Source organism: Indicator indicator, chromosome 12, assembly GCF_027791375.1.
Source record: "Indicator indicator isolate 239-I01 chromosome 12, UM_Iind_1.1, whole genome shotgun sequence".
Classification (NCBI taxonomy): domain Eukaryota; kingdom Metazoa; phylum Chordata; class Aves; order Piciformes; family Indicatoridae; genus Indicator; species Indicator indicator.
In genome coordinates this window covers 12,277,394-12,298,866 of record NC_072021.1, presented here as the reverse complement: position 1 = coordinate 12,298,866, position 21,473 = coordinate 12,277,394, and the positions used below count along the sequence as shown (strand labels likewise).

General features: G+C 41.4%; 1 protein-coding gene across 1 annotated transcript in view; it reads right to left on the bottom strand.

The window, feature by feature from the left end:
• The window catches only part of SYBU (syntabulin), a 37,144-nt gene that overhangs the window by 3,188 nt on the left and 12,483 nt on the right, over nt 1-21,473 (bottom strand). Inside the window, exons 3-5 of the mRNA XM_054385348.1 lie at nt 20,032-20,226; nt 2,747-2,849; nt 105-308 (exon numbers count right to left, since the gene is read on the bottom strand). Of these exons, the coding sequence (XP_054241323.1) occupies nt 105-308; nt 2,747-2,849; nt 20,032-20,226 (502 nt within the window). The remainder of the gene's footprint in view (nt 1-104; nt 309-2,746; nt 2,850-20,031; nt 20,227-21,473) is intronic.

Below are 21,473 nucleotides of genomic sequence, written 5' to 3'. Positions count from 1 at the left end.
GAGCAAGATGACCTTCTTGGCAACCCAGACAGCTGATCTCACATCACAGTGCAGGGAAGGTAAGTCAGAGTGCTGAACACCAGGATGCTGAAATAAAAACTTGCCTCATCACTGGGCTGCTGTCACTTCCTTTGTATGAGCCTGAGTTGCTGCTGCTGGCTGAAGAAGCCCTGTAACTCTGATGGATGTTAGCAGGACTCAGCTGGTTTTTGCACAGTGTTGACAAAGGATCCTTTTCACGGTTAGCAGGTGGGCTGGCTCCAGACTTGTAGGATAAGGATCCATTATTCCGACCATAAGGGCCACGACTGGAGGGAAACCAAAATGGTTAAAGCATGTTGCATTATCCTCCTTGGGCAGCTAATTATGTGTCTTATTTTACAGACAAAGTTGTCTAAACATGGATAATTGTGAGTGGTCAGGAAGAAAGTCCTGAAGTCATCAGCCATCGCATGCGTCTTCACTGACTGTGGGGCTTTTAGTTTGAATTACATGACTCAGGGTATCCTGTGCCATTTTCACATTTCTTTGCAGGTAGCATGGTTCCCAGTGATCATCCATGTTCCCTGAACCTCCAACTCCATTAAGTAATGAGGAAATTGTAGCCTGGACTTGTGCCAGAGTAAGTACGCTTCAGCATGCCTTGGCCAGGTCTGTACAGGGAGAGAGGGCCAACCCTGGAGGTTTGCTGTAAGACTGCTTTCATGCTCCTCAGCAGGCAGCCTGAGGGATTGCAGCATGCAGTGAAAACAGATTTTGTTTTGCCACTGTTCTTTTCTGCCTTTGGCATGCTGGACGCTTCAGCTGTCATTGTCAGCTATTCATTCACTTAGATATAGTCTGAACCCCACTGACATCAGGCTGAAGTAGTATTAAAATAGACAAAGAAAAGCATGGCATTTTCTTTCTTCCTTCTCATTTCCCTCCTACATATCTATCTTTCTTTTCCCACTCTTTGTAAAATAATCTGACTGTCACCTGTGTATCTTTGAAGGCAATTGGTATCTGCGCTGCATGAGAGCTGCCAAAGGGCCAGGGTGCCCTGAGGACAGCTTCTCAGGGTGTGTTCTTTGCTTGCCCACTTGGTTTGCCTTTCTTGCACTACCATGCTGCTAGCCTTCACCCTCCCATGCAAGAACACTAAACTGTAATGAAAAGGCAGGTTTCAGAAAAATACAGAAAAAAAAAAAAAGAAAATCCAGCCAGCAAAAGACAAGGCTTGAACACAAAAATTTAAATACCACAGAATTAGGAAGCAAAATATCTTCTTAAAATTGTCTGACTTGGTTTCCTCCCTCCCCTGAAAATGGAACAGTTTATAAGGAACAGATGGTTGAGTGGCTGCTGCAAACCTTCATCACACTGCTGCGGTTTGGGTGATTTTATAATTATTTTACGACGAAGCGCAGGACTGTGGTTTGTGACAACATTGAAGTATTTCATATTTAGTTAAGCCAAACAGTTAAAAAATAACATATTGCAAAGAAGACATCTCGTTCCACTTTGTACAGTAGAGAATCAACTCTGGTGTGAGGGAGAACTTGCATGGACTGTGTATAACAGCAATGCATTTGAAGAAGCCTTCTTACAGAAGACTTCTGCCCAATTGAGCAGGTCAGTATGCTCTAATTTAAAGGGATATTTAAATGCACAATATGAAATGATACATAATATCACTGAAAGTAATGCAATTTTAGGGCTTCATATTATACTTAGTACTGTTTTTCCCACAGCCAGTAACTTCACTTGGTATATTTTATCTAGAGAGAGCTTAAGTAATGTTTATTTTTCTAAGAGTCTCACGATAGAGATAGGAAGCTGTTCATGAAACATCGTTCTGCCAACTTCTCTACACACTGGGGCGTACTGCGACCTTGGAGTCTGTGTGACTCAAGCATACGGGTATCCTGCTGCTAGTCCCAGCCTGCCTGCCAGTTCTTCACAGAGGGCAGGAAACCAGTCCTGAGAACTGGAACTCTTTCCACCTACTTCAAAAAAATGCAGCCAGCAGGGACTGTGTGGGCAGAGCACAACGTGCACTGCTGCCTCTCAACGCCCCCATATTCACAAGCTGTCTGGATTTGCACTTCATATGAGAAGGAGAAATCTTACAGAAATCTTTCATGGGAAGTTCATTTAGATAGATGACTATGATAGGTTCTGGGTTGGGTGTTTTTTTTTGCTTGTTTGTTTGTTTTGGGGTGTTTTTTTTTTAATTTGCATACAGTTTTAGTAATACAAAGGTTGGGTGAGGGTGTTTATGTAAAAAGCATCAAAGCCAATATTATCTACTTCTTCCTACAAAAAATAAGGTCATGATCTGGAAAAGAACACGCTGAGTTGATGGTTTATTACTGAAGGAAAACAAAATGGTAAGACTAAAAGGTTAAAGTTAACTGTTTAGCAATGCTGCTGTTAACTAACATGCACCCCGTTTAATACACCTCTCCTCTACTCCAGCCAATGACTTTTCTGCCCTACTGTCTCCAATACTTGTTAGGATTAAACAACAAACCAATACCATTTGGCTGATCTGGCATGCTGACAACTTTTGTGCTCCAAATACAGCATTTTTCTCATACCATAGCTCTCATCAGTGTAAGTGCTGCCTAAGAGCACAGTGTTACCCAGTTCATTTTAAAACTCACAACACTGCCATTGCATGTATTAATTGCAAGACCTTCCACAGCAGCCTGTCTTTGCACTAGCAACACTTGTAATATTCAGGAAAAACTGCTTCGCTTACTTGCGAGAAAAAGACGATCTTTTGCTTCCAGCAGCTGACATATGGACTTCAGGCGCTGAAATACTGCCCGTGCTGCTCGAGGAGCTGAAATCGGCTTCACTCCCTGGAAAAGAAAAGGGAAGAGTGAAAACATGATGGAATTTATAACTCAAAGACTGTTTTCAAAATAACAATGAATCACGAGCATCCTTCCTTTGTCCATCTCGTGTAAATGTCAGAAGTTGCATGACTTTTCAAGGATCCCTGAGGACAAGCACTGGATTCCTTCCAGATTTGCAACATTTCTTCAGAACTGGCACTTCGGCAGCAGCAGGGAAAAAAAAAAACATTCAGACACAAAACCCTCATGCTACAGAAGCCATTTTAAGACTCAGCTAGGAACATTTGTTGTGACAACCTGTTTGCTTTCTCACTGCCATCGACACTTGAATGAGGCTGCTCACGTGGCTCCTTCAGGAGCACAGTGATTAGAAGCACACACTTGTAACTGGAGATCTCTCTTGCATTAAACCATAGGAAAATACTTCCCGCTGGGAGGAAAGCAGCTTCTGGTTTGGTTTCTGAGATGATGTACACATACATGTATCTATGCATTGATGTGTGAAGGCTAAGAGGGAATACGCATATATATATATATATGTACACACATAGGCAGGTTTTCATGTGGCACAGAAGCACAGTAAGGCAGTTCTAATAGCCTTAAGTAATCCAATAATCACGTGTGACTCTCGGTGCTTCTCCGGTGCCAAGCCATCTATCTGACTACGGACTTTCTATGGATCACAGCTTTTTTTTTTTTTCCCAGGCTCCGGAGTAAGCAAGGAAAACTACTCACGTTTTCCTAAGGTCAGTACTTTGCTGAGGTAGATGTACTAACAAAGTCTTATCATCTGGAATCTCTCCACCCAAGTTAGGATTTTTTTTTAGTCTGTCACTCAAATGGCAAATGTCCAAGGCCACATCCAGGTCTCATGCTGCAGCACCACAATAACGGGTGGTAACTGCATCTGAGGGGACATAAATAACTTTCCAACATCCTTTAAGCAGCCAGTCAGGAGAAACATCTCTCACTTCAGAATTACCGGGTGCTGTCCCATGCACAGAAACCTGCAGCCAGTGGCTGCAGACTAGCCACAAATCCATTTCTGCTATTGAGGGGAAGATGCAGCTGCAGGTACCATCATACTCATCACAGCAGATAAACCTTCAAGTGCACTCTCTCTCTTAAATAGCTTGCAGAGCTGCTGGTTATGGGCACGTTTTGAACTCCTGAATACTCAGGTCTGGGAAAAGGCCTTAATGTCCTCACTGCCTTGAAGAGGATGAGACATCCAGCAATCTTCATTAACATTTGGCAACTCGTACCAACTGGTCTTAGGATCAGATGTGTTCAGATTTAACCCAATACTTTCCCAACCTCACTAGGTGTGAGATCAGCCCCTGTTTCTCTGTGCCTCTGATTTAGCCCAGTCCAGAATATTCCTCAGGCCAATTTCAAAGTGCTCAAATGCAAAGCTTAGCTCTTCAAAAGAATATCCTAGGAACCCAGTTTTATCATCTCTAACCAACTCCATGCCCAGTACAACATTCCTGATGATCAGACCCAAGTCATCACAGCTGTAACCTGATCAGAACTGTGTGTGAGTTTGAGAGAGGAGAGCAGCAAAGCTGCTTTCTTTCACAATGTATTCATATCATGTCTACAGATGCAGATGTCAGTGACCCTCTCCTTGGGGAAGCAAAATGATCGTGGGATACAACGTCCAAAGCTGCAACAGTGTTTTCCTGATAAACAAAACATTCCCATCTACAAAACTAAAGCACATTCCAAATACTGTCTTGGTACCCCACTACACCCCAATCTACTTTTCCAAACCAGACCCGAACAGGTAAACATGTCACACACATACCATACCTCTGCCGTCTGGGCCCCCAAAGCATTCCTGCCCTTGCAAGATGCCAACAGCTTTCCAAAGCCAAGTCCTGGCTGTGACAGAGAACAGGAGCCCTAGCCAAGGCTTATCTCTGCTTAAGTAGACCACATCATAATCAGATCTTGGTATCGAAAGCATTTCAAGGAAGCAAGGCTTAATAATCACCTCTCCCTGACCCGCCTGGCTTGCGGTGCAGCGCTGGGAAGGGCTGCCGAGCCCTGCTGTAAAGAGTCAGCAGAGCCTGAGAAGGCAACCACCTCGAAGCATGAGTTTTCTGAAAGACTGAACTGTGCCAGAGACCAGGAGCTGTGGCTGCAAAGCATGAATTAACTTCTCTGTCCCCAATTCTGATAATAGCTGCACATAAGCTTAACACTGAGCACAGGAGACTACTTATGCTTAAAATTAGGCATGCAGCTATTTATAGGAGCTTCAAGAACATTTTATAAATTAAAGGGGTCACTGCTAGTATTGTTTCCAAGTGTGTTAGTGATGTTAAAGCCAACTCTGCATGTAGCAGAGCTTGACAGCAATATTACTAGGAGACTTTACAAAATATTTTTTCCCATTTGGTAGACATCTCTAAGTATCACAGTATCACAGTACATTAGAGGTTGGAAGGGACCTCAAGAGATCATCAGGTCCAACCCCCCTGCCAGAGCAGGATCACTTAGGGTAGTCTGCTCAGGAATGCATCCAGGTAGGTTTTGAAAGTCTCCAGAGAAGGAGACCACAACCCCTCTGGGCAGCCTGTTCCAGTGCTCTGTCACCCTCACTGTAAAGAAGTTTCTCCTCATGTTGAGGCAAAATCCTGTCTGTTCAAGCTTGAACCCATTGTTTCTTGTCTTATTACTGTGGAAAAGAGCCTGGTCCCCTCCACTTGACAAGTAAAACAACGTCTCTCCATATAATATCATCTCTCCATATAATATCGACTGCAACATATTCTCCTGACTAAGTGTGAATTGTATTACAAATGTCTTAACAAAGAGTTGAAACTCCTTGCCCAGCAGCAATGTGGGAGGTGAACACAGCCTCTCATCTCTCCTAACGCCATTCTATAGGCTGACAGCTCCCTAAGGACACCTGTTGACTATTTTTGTCACTGTGACAATGTGATTGCAAAAGTTCATACAGGTAAACCCCAGAACAGACTGTGCTGATCCAATGCTAACCTTGAAAGAGGTGGAAGCTTCTCAAAAACATATTTTGTCCTAAGTGCCCATAACACTTGTTTGGCTCTAATGTGAGACTCTCCAGTTAAGGGGACTATCTTACCCACCCTTTCCTGCAAAAGATGTGTTGGGCTGCTGGATTCAGCAGTATCTCATTTGAAATTCATTCATACATATTCTTCCATGCTCTAACCACTCAGTGCCACAGCACCAACAGCCTTATGGCAGATGAGCCAACTTGGATATATGCTCTGATGGAAATGTTTGTGCTGTATGAATGGCATTTGACAATAGGAGCCTGTCGTTCTGGCCTCCCCTTGCCTCACAGCAGGCTCTGAGCACACCCATGCCGCAGGAGGGGAGCTGTGTGCTTGTCTGTGCAGTGGGAAGAACAACACAAGGATGGCCAACAAAGTACTGTAACATTTTCCTGCATTGGTCCTTCCCTGGAACAGCTCTCTGAGAAGCAGGAGTGGAATTGTGCAATGTCTAACACTGCCCCTCCACTTTCGTGTCCAGTAGGCTATGTCACCAAGCTAAGAGTGTGATGCAGACAGCATCCTGCTTTGGGCTGCCTTTTGAACTCCTTCCTGCCCTGACAGAACCACACCAGTCACCTGGCTCCATCTGACATGGAGGGGAGAAGAAGGCAGCCTGCAACCCTGCCACTGCGTGTTACACCCTGTAAGGAGGAATGCAGGTAGCATGGGCAGGCACAACCCAGGCAGAGGCAGAGGGCCATCAAGGTGTGGCAGAAGCCATGTGCTCCTCTGGGCCGTGGGCTGGGGACAGAGCTCAGGGGGCTAACACTGTCCTGCCACAGCATGGGAAACAACTGGGGAACTTACTCCAGGGCAGATTTCACATCCTACAAGTGATGAAATTACAAATTTCAGGGTGGGACTGAGGAAAGATAAAAAAAGCTCCCTGGGCAAGGGCAGGTATACAACCAGCTTGCTCTGGTGCACATTTATTCCACTCATGCAGTGCAGCCATTGTGCCTACATTTTGGGCACAGGAAGACTCCATCTTTAACTCTGCTCTTTGCACTGCCTCGGTCACAGTGCAAGGATAATGACACAGTGCAGTGACCACATCACACATTGCATTCACAGCTTTTACAGGTACGTTTGGCGTACCAGGACAGTATGCAAGCACAGAAACACCACCTCATGTGTGTATACAGAGACAGGATATGCATCTCTTACACAGAGTCACACAATAACCTCACATGCATGCCTGGAGCATGGCATCCCAGTCTGCTATTTCCAGCCATCACAGATGGTTGGCTACCTTGTTTGGTCTTCTGGCCTTGATCTTAAAATTTTGCCTGCACTTCATCATTTAATCTTTTTCCCTCTATAAGAATAAAGCTCAAACTTTCTTGTGTGCATTTTGTTATCCATTTGCTATCAAAATAGTAAGGTTAAAATACAGAAAAAAAAAAAAAAGGGAAATAGTTCAAGTAATATCTGTGACAGGACCACTGACAGCTGAGAAGCAGAACTGGATTTCCAAAACTCAGGGTGTGTATGGGCTTAGTAAAATTTAGTCTTGTTGGTTAAGTCTTTCCTATTTGCAAGTTCACCACTGTTTCATAGCTGCTAAGGTATGTATACCACAGAGCTTACCTATCTGAGGATTTCATAAACATGACCTCTTTATATATATCTCTATATATCTCAATGCTAGGTTTTGTATATAATCACCTAGTGATATAGGGCTGTAAATATAACAGTGCTGACAGAGACAGCTTGTCCTGAAAATGTAAAGCACTTCAATTTGCTGAGTATCCTTGTCTTCAAAGACATCCTGTTATACAGCAAGGAGATCAAAATATGCACATATGTTCACCACTCTAGTGCAGCGACTAAGTGGAGTCAGTGGCTCTCTATCTCTGTAGATAACTTTGTTTAGAGCTCTTCTCCTATCTGTGTAATAAACTTCAACAAAGCCATTAGAAGCAGCTGGCAAAGTAAAGAGAATTAAGCTGTAATGCCCGCTATTGAAAGGACCAGTGTTCTGAAGAGATTTGTTTTCATTTATCTTTAAACCTTTAACTTACAGCTACATCTGTAGTTCCTGTCTTTCATAAAGCTGTTATGCTCTGCCTATGTCTCATATTCTTCACTACCGTGAGGTCTAGGGTCCATGGAGGAAGCTGAGGAGGACCAGTAGGTTGCAGTGGGTCAGGAACTCTTATGAGAAGTGTGGATTTGAATTTCTTTGGTCTAAGGAGAGCACTGAACTCTGATCTTTTCCCCAAGCTGTAACTGTTCAGCTGGAACACAAAACTGGGTAGTAACTCTTGCATTGGCCATACTTCAAAGGAATGAAATGTAAAGATTGCTTCCACTCACAGAGATGGTATGGCTCCAGAAAGAAGGTTCAGAGTGAATCTGAGGCACACACATAGGCACACTCACAAGTAAGTGGCTAAGTCTGGGACATGGACACTCTTCTCTGGCATGTCCTACAGACTGGTGAAGGTGTGTCCCTGCCTGGCATGCTCTCTGCTGTGAGTCTTGGATTTCAGTACCTAACCATCCCCTCTTATTTTACAAGCAGTTTAGTCATCAAGCTCATATTTGAGTTGTACTCCCAGGATGATGGTGAGAATCTGGGCACTGCAATGCCTGGCACTGCCAATCCTGAGGGTATCAACAGGCATTGCCTCCCCTACTCACTGTGCTGGCCAGTGAAGCCATCACTTCTCACTCTTGGGTTGACACCCACCCAACTGCTTGCCCATCCTCACTCATCAGACAGATCTGTTAATAACATCTCAGCTGACTGCACACTGTGCAGTAACAGCTGGTACCTTGGGCAGCTGGCAAAGATGCAGTCAGAGAGGATGTGAAGGAAAACTTTCAGTGTGACTCTCCACAAATCGTTCAAACCTGCTGGGTGAAGAAAATTCCAGTTCAATACCAAACTTTGGGAAAAAAACCCTGCACTGCAGATCCTGCTTCTCTGTGTTTGGAACTAAACTCGATTTTATAAATGATCAATTCAGACTGATGGTTATGTGATCTGAACTAATTATTTACCTCCATTTTTATTCATCTTGTTTGCTTACTCTTCTTACTTTGGAAGAATAGTCATTACCAAATAATCAACATTTATCCCATTAAGCAGTTTTCTGATCTCATCTAAATATCATAGTTTTGGTAAATATCTGAACTACATTAATGCAAATTATAAGCACTGCGGATCTCAAAATGAATACAAAATGTGACTTGTGTATGCTGTGAAACCACAATTAATCAAGCTCTTCTCTAATTACAGACACTGGCTGAGAGCCATCATGTATATTCTGCATATCACTCTGATCTGGGTTTGTGTTTTTCTTAATTGGTTTTAATTAATGTATTTGTAGAGCAGCCACAAGCGGATGTTGGAACAAAGAGCACTGTAAGTTGCTTTTGTCTTTTTTTTCTGCTTTATGTATTTTAAGGAAATTCTTCATATAAAAATCCACCTAATTATTGTTTGTGCTTCTACATGCAGTTTGAGCTAACAACACCTTTAAAATGGCTCCCATAAATTTTCTTTTCTCAGCCTGATGTGACCTTTGTCATGGGGAACATATGTTCAGAAAGGAACCGTCTGGGGAACTTATCCTCCTGTTCAAGCAAAGAAGCTCTTTGGATCAGAGATGGGAGGATGCTGCTCAGTAGAAAACAACCTCAATAGAAGCACTGAGACTGGAGGTTAGAAAAGTACAGATAGATGTATTATCTGATGATCAACTTGCATTTGACTGTTTTATACAATGTATGTGCAAATCCAGCTATGGAAAAGTATCTTTTATAAGCATGTAGTATCACCTCAGGAGATTGGGTTTTTTGTGTGTGTGTATGGCAATGCTATTTGGTCTGTTTGGAAAGGAAATGGATAGGCTGGTCAAAAGTATTTTTAGGAGCTGGAAAATATCATCTTTGGCAGGGATGACTCAGCAGTACACAGAAAGGGAGTGAACTCCATCACAAACCAGGAAAACGTCCCAGCCCTCTCATCACGTCGGTGACAGAAGTTTAACAAAGCACTTTCAGAGGCCCCTTTGTCACATCTAGATCTGGTTCCTGTGCCCAAGGAGAGAGGCTGGCTGCAGCACTACACAGGCACGTGCTCCCAGTACGTAAGCAATGCATGAAATCACATGCTAAACCTGATTCAGCTGAAAGCTTTTGCTCAGTCACTCTTTATATAAGGCATATGGCTTCCATTATAATGTGCATAAAACATTTTACATCAATTTGACATGTTTCCAACAGGCAAGAAAAAACCCCCAACCAAAACACTGAAAGGAAAAACATATCAGGGAGGTAGCTAACTAAACAACCCTGCAGTCCCGGGATGAAAAGCAAAATTTGTCATAAGCTAATCAAGTGTTTACTGGAAGGTGCACATTGAATACAAAAATCTAATTCAGTTCAAGTGTCATCTATTGAAAAGATCAGTGAAACTCTATCTAGTATATTGATTGATTTTTTTAACTGTATTTTTTACAGTAATAAAGCCAAGGCAGGTCTGAGGACAATCCATTTCACGTTATGACTGCTGTGATTTGCTGCTTTGTTTCCTCAGTGGCACTCTTATCATTAAGGAGCACAAGTGACAGACAAGAAACCTGTGCTTTTTCAGTTTATTAATCTTTGCAGGTCTGTGGTCAGACTGTATTCTGCCAGCTCTAGCAAACAGACATGGCCTGCCCAGATTTCATAATCCTACAGTTTCCTATTACAGAGTTCTAGGAGGGAGGGACAGAGACCTCTAATGAGGTGCCTCAGCACTTGAAGCAGGACAAGGCTCATAAAACTAATAAAATATGAAACAACCCCTGCAGACTTTTCATTTCCTTTAAGTATAATTTATGTAATGGTATATAAAAAGTATGCTGTTATAAAGTAGGTTCCCTGTTTTATTATGTCACATTAAAGGCCATGTATTTCAAGCTCCTTGGGGAAGCAATGTACACCTTGCAGTGGCTGGAGGCTGGAGTTATAAAAGGATGACACGTACGACACGTCTGCTACATCGCTTGGGAAATAGCTTGCATCAGTCTCAACCAGTAAAGCTTCTCAGCTGTGTACAACTCTTGTTTCTGGGCATGCCAAGAAACAGGTCAGCTATAAAAGCACTGAGCAGCTTGGTGCCTGGCTCCTGCCTAAAGATCAGGGTGGGTGGCTGTTTCACCCTACACCAAATATATCAGGTTCCATACAAAAGCTTCCCAAGGAAAGCTCTCTTCTGCTGTTTGATTTACTGGGGAAAGAAAGGATCCACCTGGGATTTGCAGGGCTTGATTAAGCTTTGAACTGGGAGGAGGCTACACAACATCTCCCTGTCACACCACTAGGAACATGCACTGCATCCATCCTCTCAGCTTATCATGCCCCTCTCTAGCTCCTCCATAAATTCACCCAATTTCAGATATCTGCCTGTCTTCATTATCCCCTGCTACATGGAATCATCCAAACAGGACTGAATTTCCCACAGCTCCCACCTCCATCAGGACAGCTTCTCAGCCCTGCATCCAGAGTTTTGGCCAAAGCCGGTCAACCTCTACCTAGCTGCTACCTCTTCCAGCTGCTGGGTTTTATTTTATGTTTTCCAATTTTGCTTTATTTATTGGAACAAGTATTTGACACATATTTTCCCCCTTCTCCTAGGCTCTTGCTGATCTCAGAGTAGTATCTTCCAAGTTGAGAACTAAAACAGAGTGAAGGCATCTAAAACACAGCTTCACCAGGATTTGGATATCTAGGTAGATAAAAGCAAGTAAACTGCTACTGCTTGAATAGGCTTAGTATTCCAAATGGCACCACTATCTGCAAAGACCTCAGATGTCTAGGCAGTAACCACAGTGAAATCAAGTAAGTGGGATTTGCATAACTAAAATAATGGCATTCCCTTAGTTTTCCATGCCTATATATAAATATATAGAAGCATAAGGAAAATATTGACATATCCACTCAATACTGTTGCAGAAGCATTTAAAGTAATTACTTGGAGGGCAACAAAAACTTTTAGGTAGTAATCTAGTCACCAAAACCCACAAAGTTCAAAGAACTATTCACGATTTAAAGTAAAACATGGCCAGAAAATAGAAAATTAGAATTCTCTACTTTCTGTTTGAAATGATGCTTTAACTTTGAAAACTGATAAATTTGTTTCTTCTTTTAAAAAGGGGGTAAAACCATAAAAAAAAACCCTCCCCAAATATTTTAAATATTTTAGATTGAACATTGCCTTTGTTCCCTTTGAAACAAAGGTTTTTCTTTACTGTTTTGATTTGGCAGCAAACCTCCAAAACAATTATTTGCATAGCTTCACTTTGAACATGGTAAGATGTCAGACAAAACAGAAACAGCCCCTGCAAAGGAAAATAGAAGAGGAAGCAATCTATCAATTCTCGAGTAAACATTGCTCAGAAAGCAGTTTAAATCCCAGGATTCTCATTAAAAAGGCATTAATAACCTGGAGGAATTCCAAAAAAGGTCATCAGTAATGATAACAGGATTACAGGTCACTGTTTCTGAAGGGAGATTAAGGGAATGGAATTTGTGTATTCCAGGATGAAAATGAATACTGGCAACACTGTTTATCATGGGGAGGAGGAATAGAGCTGGAATACTGCAAAGAAAACCATGTACCAGCAAGACAGGATTCTGGCTGTGATGTGTGTGATTTCATGAAAAATTACTTGAAATGGAAACTGATGGTTGGTGGGAGCTGTGCACGGTAAAATGCAGCTGAAGTAGGTTCAGAATACTTTAGCTGGGGAATCAGGAAGGTATTTTAAACAGTGGCATAAATAATACAGATTGTAATTTAAAAGCAGAGCACACACACACACACACAAAATATCCTAAGGGAACATTCATAACGGCCTCTTTTGTATGCACAGTGTTCCTGTGGAGGTGAAGCAGGCTGAAAACCACAGAAAACAGCCAGAAGGTGCATAAAATTTGTTGTGGTAAATACAGAAACTGCAATGCCTGTTCTAGCTTGACCCCATACACATTTTAAAACAAATACTTAAAAGTGTGCAGTGTGTACAGGATTGATTTGTCTTTTTTGGGGGGCTCATATTCCACTATGGATTAGCAGAACACAGCAAGAGATTTTTTTTTTATCTAAGTATCACTGCTATGGGCATCTTCCATACCTGCCTCAGCTCTGACTTCTAAACTGCAGTGATCTTCTTACACCAGGCACTGAGCTATCTTTTCCAGATGCAGAAGCACATCCCCACAATCCCCAAGAGACCTGCATCTCTATCAAAAGGCATTTGGAACTAGAAGATGAACTGGCTGGCACAGGTCTCACCCTGTTCAGCAGCCCAGGCACTCCCTGCAGAAGTGCCATGTCCACATCCTCTACTCAGCCCAATTTGCAGTTTGAGCTGCGGCTCTTCTGGACAAGTGCTAAGTTTGAGGCTGCAGGCATCCCCAGGCAAGAATCTCCCTTTAATGGTGGCTGTCCCATTTTCTGTACATCTGGAGCAGTACTGGGACAATTAACTGACCACAGAGAGAGAAAAGAGTGATTGTGAACCTGCTGGGAAGTCAACTTCAAATCTCCAATAACACAGTTACTAAATTAAATGAAGTGGAATAGCTTCCCTGGGAGCAGACTCCTTGATCCCTTCAGCCTGCCCAGCAGCCTTGTATTAGAGAACTCTTCTCCTTTGTCCTCAAGTCCATCCTCCAAAAGAGGAATAAACAGATCCAAATACAAGTTGCTTTCCCCTTTACTAAACTATGTAAGGGGGATCTCCTTTATTAGGGGGGTCTCCTTTTATTAGATTTTTCTTTGTGAGGAAGGAGACAAGTACCTAACTAATTGCAGAAGATTTGTGCCCTGAGTTGCAGGTGGCCTGTGCCATCAGCACACAGCTGGGCAGGATATTATCTAGGACAGGTAGGATTCAGGCTTTCACCTTTCACTTGCCAATCCCTCCTTTGCAGCTTGCTGGCTTGTGTTTCATATACTCCCATTTCTGCTGTGCCATCTGGGTATTTACTGCAGCCTGAGAGTCTTCTGAACAGAAAGAAACACGTCTTGAGAGGCCACAGCCTGACCACTAATCACCTACATCTCTACTAAACAACAGCTAAAATACTTTTTTAGAAGGAGGTGAATTATAGAATTTATGACACAGAATTAAAAGATTGCTTTTCCACCCCACTTTAATTTAACAAGAACTTGTAGATTTGGGTTCAGTAACATCACATACTTTCAAGATGAAACACTCTTTGTAGTTACTACTTTGCTTCTTGTTATTCGAAAGAAATACTTGGCTATTTAAACACATTCTCCACATCAATTCAAGCAAATTTGTTTCAATTAAAAATCTAACTGCATGAAAATCAAAGTTGAAAGAGTAATGCTATGCTATTAATTTTTACATAACTTTCTAAGCATCTCATGCTCAAAATACTAGTATTCTGAGTATATTCCAGTATTATTTTTGGAAGTCACAGAGCACTTTTTTTTTCACTTCAGTGTGATTTAATTAGTTCATGTCCTAAAAATACTTCATTCCTGCAAATTCATGGTGAAAATGAGATACAGAATCTCCCTGTGCAGTGCTAGGCACCTTGGGCAGGAGGCTTCAGAAATAGGACAGAAAGTGCCTAAACTTATTAGGGATCAACAGAAGAGGTAAAGGTATCTAGTCAGATCTATGTGGAGATTCATGCATGATCTTCAAACACAGACTTCCACAACTGAATATCTAAGACTGACTATCCTTCCTGTAAAAATAAATAAATAAACAAACAAACAAACAAATAAAGAGACAGAGACTTTATTTGGCTTCAATAAGGGCTAACAACAGAATTGTCAGAGAACTGATGAGGAACACGGGAGAGAGGAGTGAGATTTGTCTGACTCAACATGGATGTCTCTAACACAGACACCTATGTCTGAGACAACTTTTAGTCCATGGAGCCTTAGTCAGTGTAACCAGGGAGTCCAAGGTTCTCTTTTATCCTAACATAAATGCTGGTATATTTGTTTAGAAAGCCTGCACACTAGATTCATTGATTTTGTTATGTCTCCTGTAAAACAAAACAGGACATTAGTGCACTTGTGTGGGCAGAGGCAATTACAACTACATTAGAGATAGGGAATTGAGGTTAGATAAATGACAGAGCATCTCTGCTTTATCCAGCTGGCTCAAGATCATGAATTCACATCTTCCTCCTCTCCAGAACAGCTCCTGCAACCCCCAGCTGCTCCACCTCCTATAAGCAATGGGACCAATCACTAGACCAGAAAGTCAGTCCCCACTGACAGCCCATAGCTCCTGAAGATTGTCTAAGGACACCTGTAGACTGAGATTTCACCCGTTCTATATCACTAAACTTGTGGGATTTATGCCAAACAGTATAGATCCAACTAGATCTACAGGCTGTGCTGGGTACACTGGCCCAAAAGGGTGCTCTTGGAGGGCAAGATGTCTACATTTGTCTCCCCACAAAGCACCCCCTGGTCCTCTGGTACCCATTGCGACTGAGTCCTTAGTAATTCCCTGTGCTGGTAGGCCAAATAAGCAAATCTGCACAGCACCATAGCAACAGACATGAAATTAAAGCAGATCCCATCAGTAAAATATGCAGGAGGGCTCAGTGCATACAGAATTATTATCTGGAAACACTGTTCCTTAAAAAAAAATCAGAAATAGCTAGTTTGTGTGGGCCCAAAATTTAATGGTAAAGAAAAAAAAAAAAAAAACAACAGTAAATGAGAGAAAGGAATAGGGTCACTGCCACAACTGTATTTGTTAAGACTCTGTGTTTGTTATCTCTGTTGTTGTCCAAAATAAAATTATGAAGCACACATAGAAAAAGGGGACAAGAATGAGGTTAAAGCTGTACAGGAAATAACTGTTGCATACCATGGGATCTGAACATCAGGATGGTTATGTTGGCTGCTATCAGGTGTGGGACAGAAGTTAAGCATTTGAACCATGTACTTATGTCTAAGGAAGATGGTGCACATTCAGCTGCCTCCTCTCCTTTTATTGCTGAGGTGATGTTTTAAAAGCACAGATGGAAAGCCTTCCAGAAGTACACATAATTGATCACTGTGTTGATCATTTCTCTCTGACAAATATTGAGCTACTTAAAAATCCTAATACTCAAGTTAAAGCCATCCTCATCAGGTTTAAACTACTCAGGAAACTTGAGCTTCTGCTTTTCCTCTTTTCACTTGCAAGCTCTTCTGCACCCCTTAGAGAATTTATGCTTTATGTTTATCAGTAAACATTGGTACACAAAGAAAATGCTTATTATAAATTCAAATACTTTAAGGAGGTACAAAAGACACAAACTGTATGGAGAATTTAAGAGTAATAGGCAATAAGCCTCCATTTTCACTGCACAAATAAGGTTATGATTGATTGCAGCACGGTGCACTCCGATTAAAGCCTTTGCTTGTAACCAAGTTAAATGTTCTTTGATATACCCTTGGTCTTAATTACTTCTCCTCCAGGAAAGGTGCAGTCTTGGAATGTAGGTTATAAAGTACTGCAGAAGGAGAGACACATTACATTGAGGCTGCCAGTCTTCTTAGCACTTTCACCTTTGTGTGGTCCTGCTTTTCAAATGAAGCACACCAATCTATTTTAGGGATCAGTCTTTACAAGGTTTGGGGGCAGACCCTGAGTGTGGCTCACCTAGGTCTCCTTTGTTGCCGTGGTCCTTAACGTCTTAATGTTTTATCTTAAATTTTATTAATTTCGTGTGAAACCTGAGCAATTCCATGGGCCCTAAAACACAGCTCTAGTAGGAATCTCAGCTCATTTTTGTAAACTGCCCCAAGCATGCCCTAATGACACCTGAAACGAGAAAGTAAAGACTGGAACTTTTATCAGACATGCTGGACACAGTTCAACATGTGTCCTTCTTGAGTTATGATGCTCACAGACATTTAAAAGAAAGTACAGCTTTTTATTACTTGAAACATGCAACACTTTTAGACAGTTATTGGCATGACTCTTGCTCAAGATTCCTTTTTCTTATCCACATTTTTGCTAAGTTTATCAGTACTTTGCAGCTTGCAGATGCAGACTTTGAATCCTTGCATTAAATATTCATATGGAAGTCAAAAAACAAGATGAGAAAGACTGTCAGAGAATGGAAAGTAACTCTTGCTGCTCTTAAGATGCAAACATGAGCTGTAGGAATTCAGGATGGATCTTTGCAGGAGGAGTACACCAAGAATTGTGAATATGTAGAAGTGCTTATGCTCCAGTTTACTCAATTACTAAAACTAGGATTCAGCACAGCATCTTGATATAGAACTAGGATTAGTGTTAATTAAGCTTTTTGTGCCTTTTTGGAAGGCCATTTGTTACAACATATTTTCTATTCATTTAATATTGCACGAATGAATCATGCCCAGAAGAGGCAACATTTTCTAAAATCCTGAAATTAAAAAGCTCATAATACTTCTGGACTGGATGCTTTATAACTTCCTTAATGTGCCTGTCCCCTCCATCCTTTCCTGGGAATACAGGCACTGATTTTAAGCCAAATTCACCTATGACACTGCTGTGGTTTGGATTTAATGCACATTAAAAACCACTATCATTTATCCCAAATGAATAACATCTTCATGATTATAAATCTTTCAGAGGTTCAGCAAGATGCAGTGATAAAGCATTCCAGGATTAAGTATGACTTGCTATGCAAACAACATAGATTATACATGATACCCAAATCTACTTTCTTAATACTTCAAGAGCTAGAGATGACTTAGATCCACATAACAATGCCTTAGGTTGTTTGAGAATAAAAAGCATAGTTCATATTTTGAAGTACAGAAAAGAAAGATGAAGTGATCTTGCTAGAGTGGGAACAGCCTAAAGAAAAAAAAAGTCCCAGGGTTCATTCTCGGTGCAGTCCCACTCTGACATTTCCTGAATGATCTAAATATTTGTGTGAGTGTTACTTCTGAGATTCAGCATGTTCCAAGAAAGCCCTGGAACTAGATACCTTTTCAGCAAAATGACAGGCATTTTGAAGGGGTACACTGATTGATGTTCTTGCCTAAAAAAACGTAGTGCAGGACAGAGTCTGTAAAAGATAGTAGTAGGCTGGATTTTTGTCTCTCCTGTCTGGCTCCTGATATGCAGTCATTATCACAAGACATTTCAGATAAATAAAAAGCAGAGACTATCTCCATAAATCAACAATGACACAAGTCTTTTTGTGTTGTAGTTTGAGGTATCCAGCTGTATGCAGAACTAGGTTATGTACAAGAAGAATACATTGCTGTCAACTCTTCTCCCACATCCCACTTCCCTTCTACTGCTTCCCTGTTACTCCCTGCCTGTTTGGCTACATGATGATGACTCCTCTTTACACAAGGGCTATATCTTCCCGACTGAGTCACCAGAAATTCATGCACAAGTAGGTCATGGGGAAGAGACTGGATCCACCTGAAGCCAAGAGAGAGCAATGGGAGAGAATTACATTAACTCCTGTGGCCAATACTGAGGAAAAGGAATCCCAGCTGTCTCTTGGCATGCTCTCTGTTTCAGGGAATGTCCCCAACCCATGTCAGCTCTCATACTGAGTATGATGTGGCTTTTGAAAATTTTCCACTAAAAAGTGTGAGATATTTGCCAGGAGGAACTTAGAAGTACTTTATAAACCAGACTTGTTTCCTGTTGTGAGAATTTTGATGGACCTCAAGAGCAATATGCTTGAGGTTTAGAAAGAAGTTTCCAGCCTTAAAGAGCTCAATCAGTGAGAGGTACTGACAGCTACAGAATGGTCCACTTGCAAGGTATCTAAATACCTAAACTAAGTCCATCAAAGACTTGAAATAATATCATCAGCTGAAATGAAGTTGACTTCTGACTCAGTGCAAAAAGGCAGGTGACATTATAGTGTAATAGTTGAGAACAATGAAGCAATTTATTGAAACAAGTGTATAACTCTTTTCCATGTGTATAGAACTCTGCAGCAGAAAAAAAAAAAACTTTCAAAATTCATCATCCACAAGCTACTTCCATATTCATATCCAAAATGGTCCTGGTAGCCATGCCTGCAGATTTGACTGGGATGTACCAAATTTCCTGCACTCTGCCTGCATTAGATGCCTTGCTTTTAGTGGAACAGAAAACAAGCCTTGAAAAAAATGCTCTCTATCATCCATTATGCAGAGCAATGAGAGACAGGAAAGACTCAAGTAACACGGTGCTATGAAATGAGAGGAAGAACTTGCAGGATAGCAGTAAGTCAGATTTAATCAGCTCTCTCAATGACTAAGCAAGACAGTGAAGCTTTTTTGCAGCAGATTCTCTGTTCTTTCTGGATTAAACACAGCACTGGTAAATCTGAGCTGGCTCTTCATGAAAGTATCTAAATTGCTTCCAGAGGTAAAATGACTCTGGAAACAGTATAGCCAGGAGGTACCAGAGTGTATAAACCACGGCAGTTCTGCAGCTGGCTCTGTACAGGGTCAAGAGCCTCTGTCTCCATGATTAAATAACAGCACAGTTAAGAGCTGCCTTTATAAGAATCACAAAATATTTTATATCTACCTCTTAAAATCACAGCAGCCAATGGGAGATATCTAGTCTTGACGTGTGACAAGCAAACCCTGATCTAGTTGGTGATCTGAGGGGGCTCGTTAGCCTGAGGCAATTGGAGATGTGCTCTTGAATCAGTCAATGTGGTATGGATCTTCCCACAGATAGGTTGCCCATTGCCTTCATTTGTCAGCTTGTGTCCCCAAAGCTATCATAGCCCAGATGGGTAAACTTTAGGCAAGATCCAACAATAAATCTAACATCAGAAAACTAATTCTTTGCTTTGACAGTAAGAATAATTTATCTTTGGCCAGTGAAATACGTGTGCAATTACCATGAAACAAGATAAAATCCATTTCGGCTGTTTTTTGACATCACCATTGAGCCTCATAAAAGAAAGTGAAGACATCAACTTATATTTCCATGAAAAAGTGAATACTGATAGTGTTTTCAAATCTTGCAGCTGGATCCACAGAAGGAACTCAACTATTTTTTTTTACATTTATTATCAGCATTAGTGATATCGCAGGCAGCACAACACAGTGTATGTAGACACCTGTAGATGTGCTAGTTAATTAGAAAGTGTAATGACAGAAATTGAAGGAACCATACCCTACTCACCAGGCTTTACAAGGCTTGACTTTGTTTCCTTCTTATAGCGAGCCAGCTGAGGATTCCCTTCACTCATTGTCCCTGGACTGAATTTCTTCCTGGAGAAGTCTCCATCGCTAGCAGTGGAAAAGCTGATTGGGCTGTTTCCAGCATCAGGAGTCTTAACTGGAGATACTGACTGGCTACTAGGACAGCCAGTGTCATCTAAAGACAAGAAAGGAAAACATCACCATTTCTAACTAACAGGTACATGAACATTAGCAGAATTAAAATAAACAAACAAAAGGCAAACAACAACAACAACAAAAAACCCAAAACAAGCAAACAAAAAAGTTTTAACCACAACCACTTGCAGTCAGCTCTGAAACCTGTTGAGAAGCTGTTTGTTAATACCTCCCATTTTGTGAAGATGTCTCAAATACCTCATGGCAGACTAAAAGGGCAAATACAAAATAAGGAGCTATATCATGAAAACTCATTTCTAAGATAAATTCATTTGAGTTGGCTAGGTTAGGGAATTTTATGTCAAGAAGAAACACATGAAAGACACAAGAATGGCTTGTGTAGTGCACATGCAATGAAAAGCAAGTATGAGCCACGTGCTCTCTTTTATTCCTCTCTGAACAACAAGAGAATGACCTACAGCCTATGTGCACAAAGTCAGAATGTTCATTTCTGGAAGCCATAAAGGTTTATCAAAATTCTCTTTTTAAAGTAACCTTGATCACAGAGTTCTTCCATTCTTGACAAGCGGCTGTGAGGTACCTGGTTCTGAAGAGGGTGCGTGATACACAGACTGATTTTGTTTAAAGCTGAATTCCTCTGAGGGCACACCAGCACTTTATGGCATCATCAGTCACCTCAGGAACAGACCCACTTTCTTCATCTCCAGGAATACAAACACTCCATCTCTTAATAATTAAACGCAAAGCAAGGAGTCTGAGTTCAGGTGAAACTTGGATATCAAACACCCCCTTCATCTAAACACATTTTCATAATCCCGGGTAATCACAGTTCTGCAAAAAGTAATGGTGGTTTTGGATATACAAACCAAAGTCAAACAGGCTGCTCTGACACTGGGAAGCCTTGAATATTTATTCTCCTGGAGAAATGCAATTGTTTGTTCTTTCCCAGGTTAAAATGAAAGCTGCCATCTTAATTACGCAATTGCACTCTGCTCCCAGTGTATTATCTTTACCTAACATGAAACTCAAAGATGTATCTGCAACCGAGCCAAATAATTTGCATGATCTTATTGCACCCACCACTTCCACACTGTTCATGATTTAGGTCAATACTGATCTTACAATGAGCTCTGTATGGACAAATGGTTTAAAAAATCAGTATATGACTGTGCTTTTACGAGGCAAATGGGGCAGCCCTATCTAATTCCCTCCCTGCCCACCTCCCCCCTGCAGGAACGTGCAGTTTTTGCTATTGTACAGTAGAAC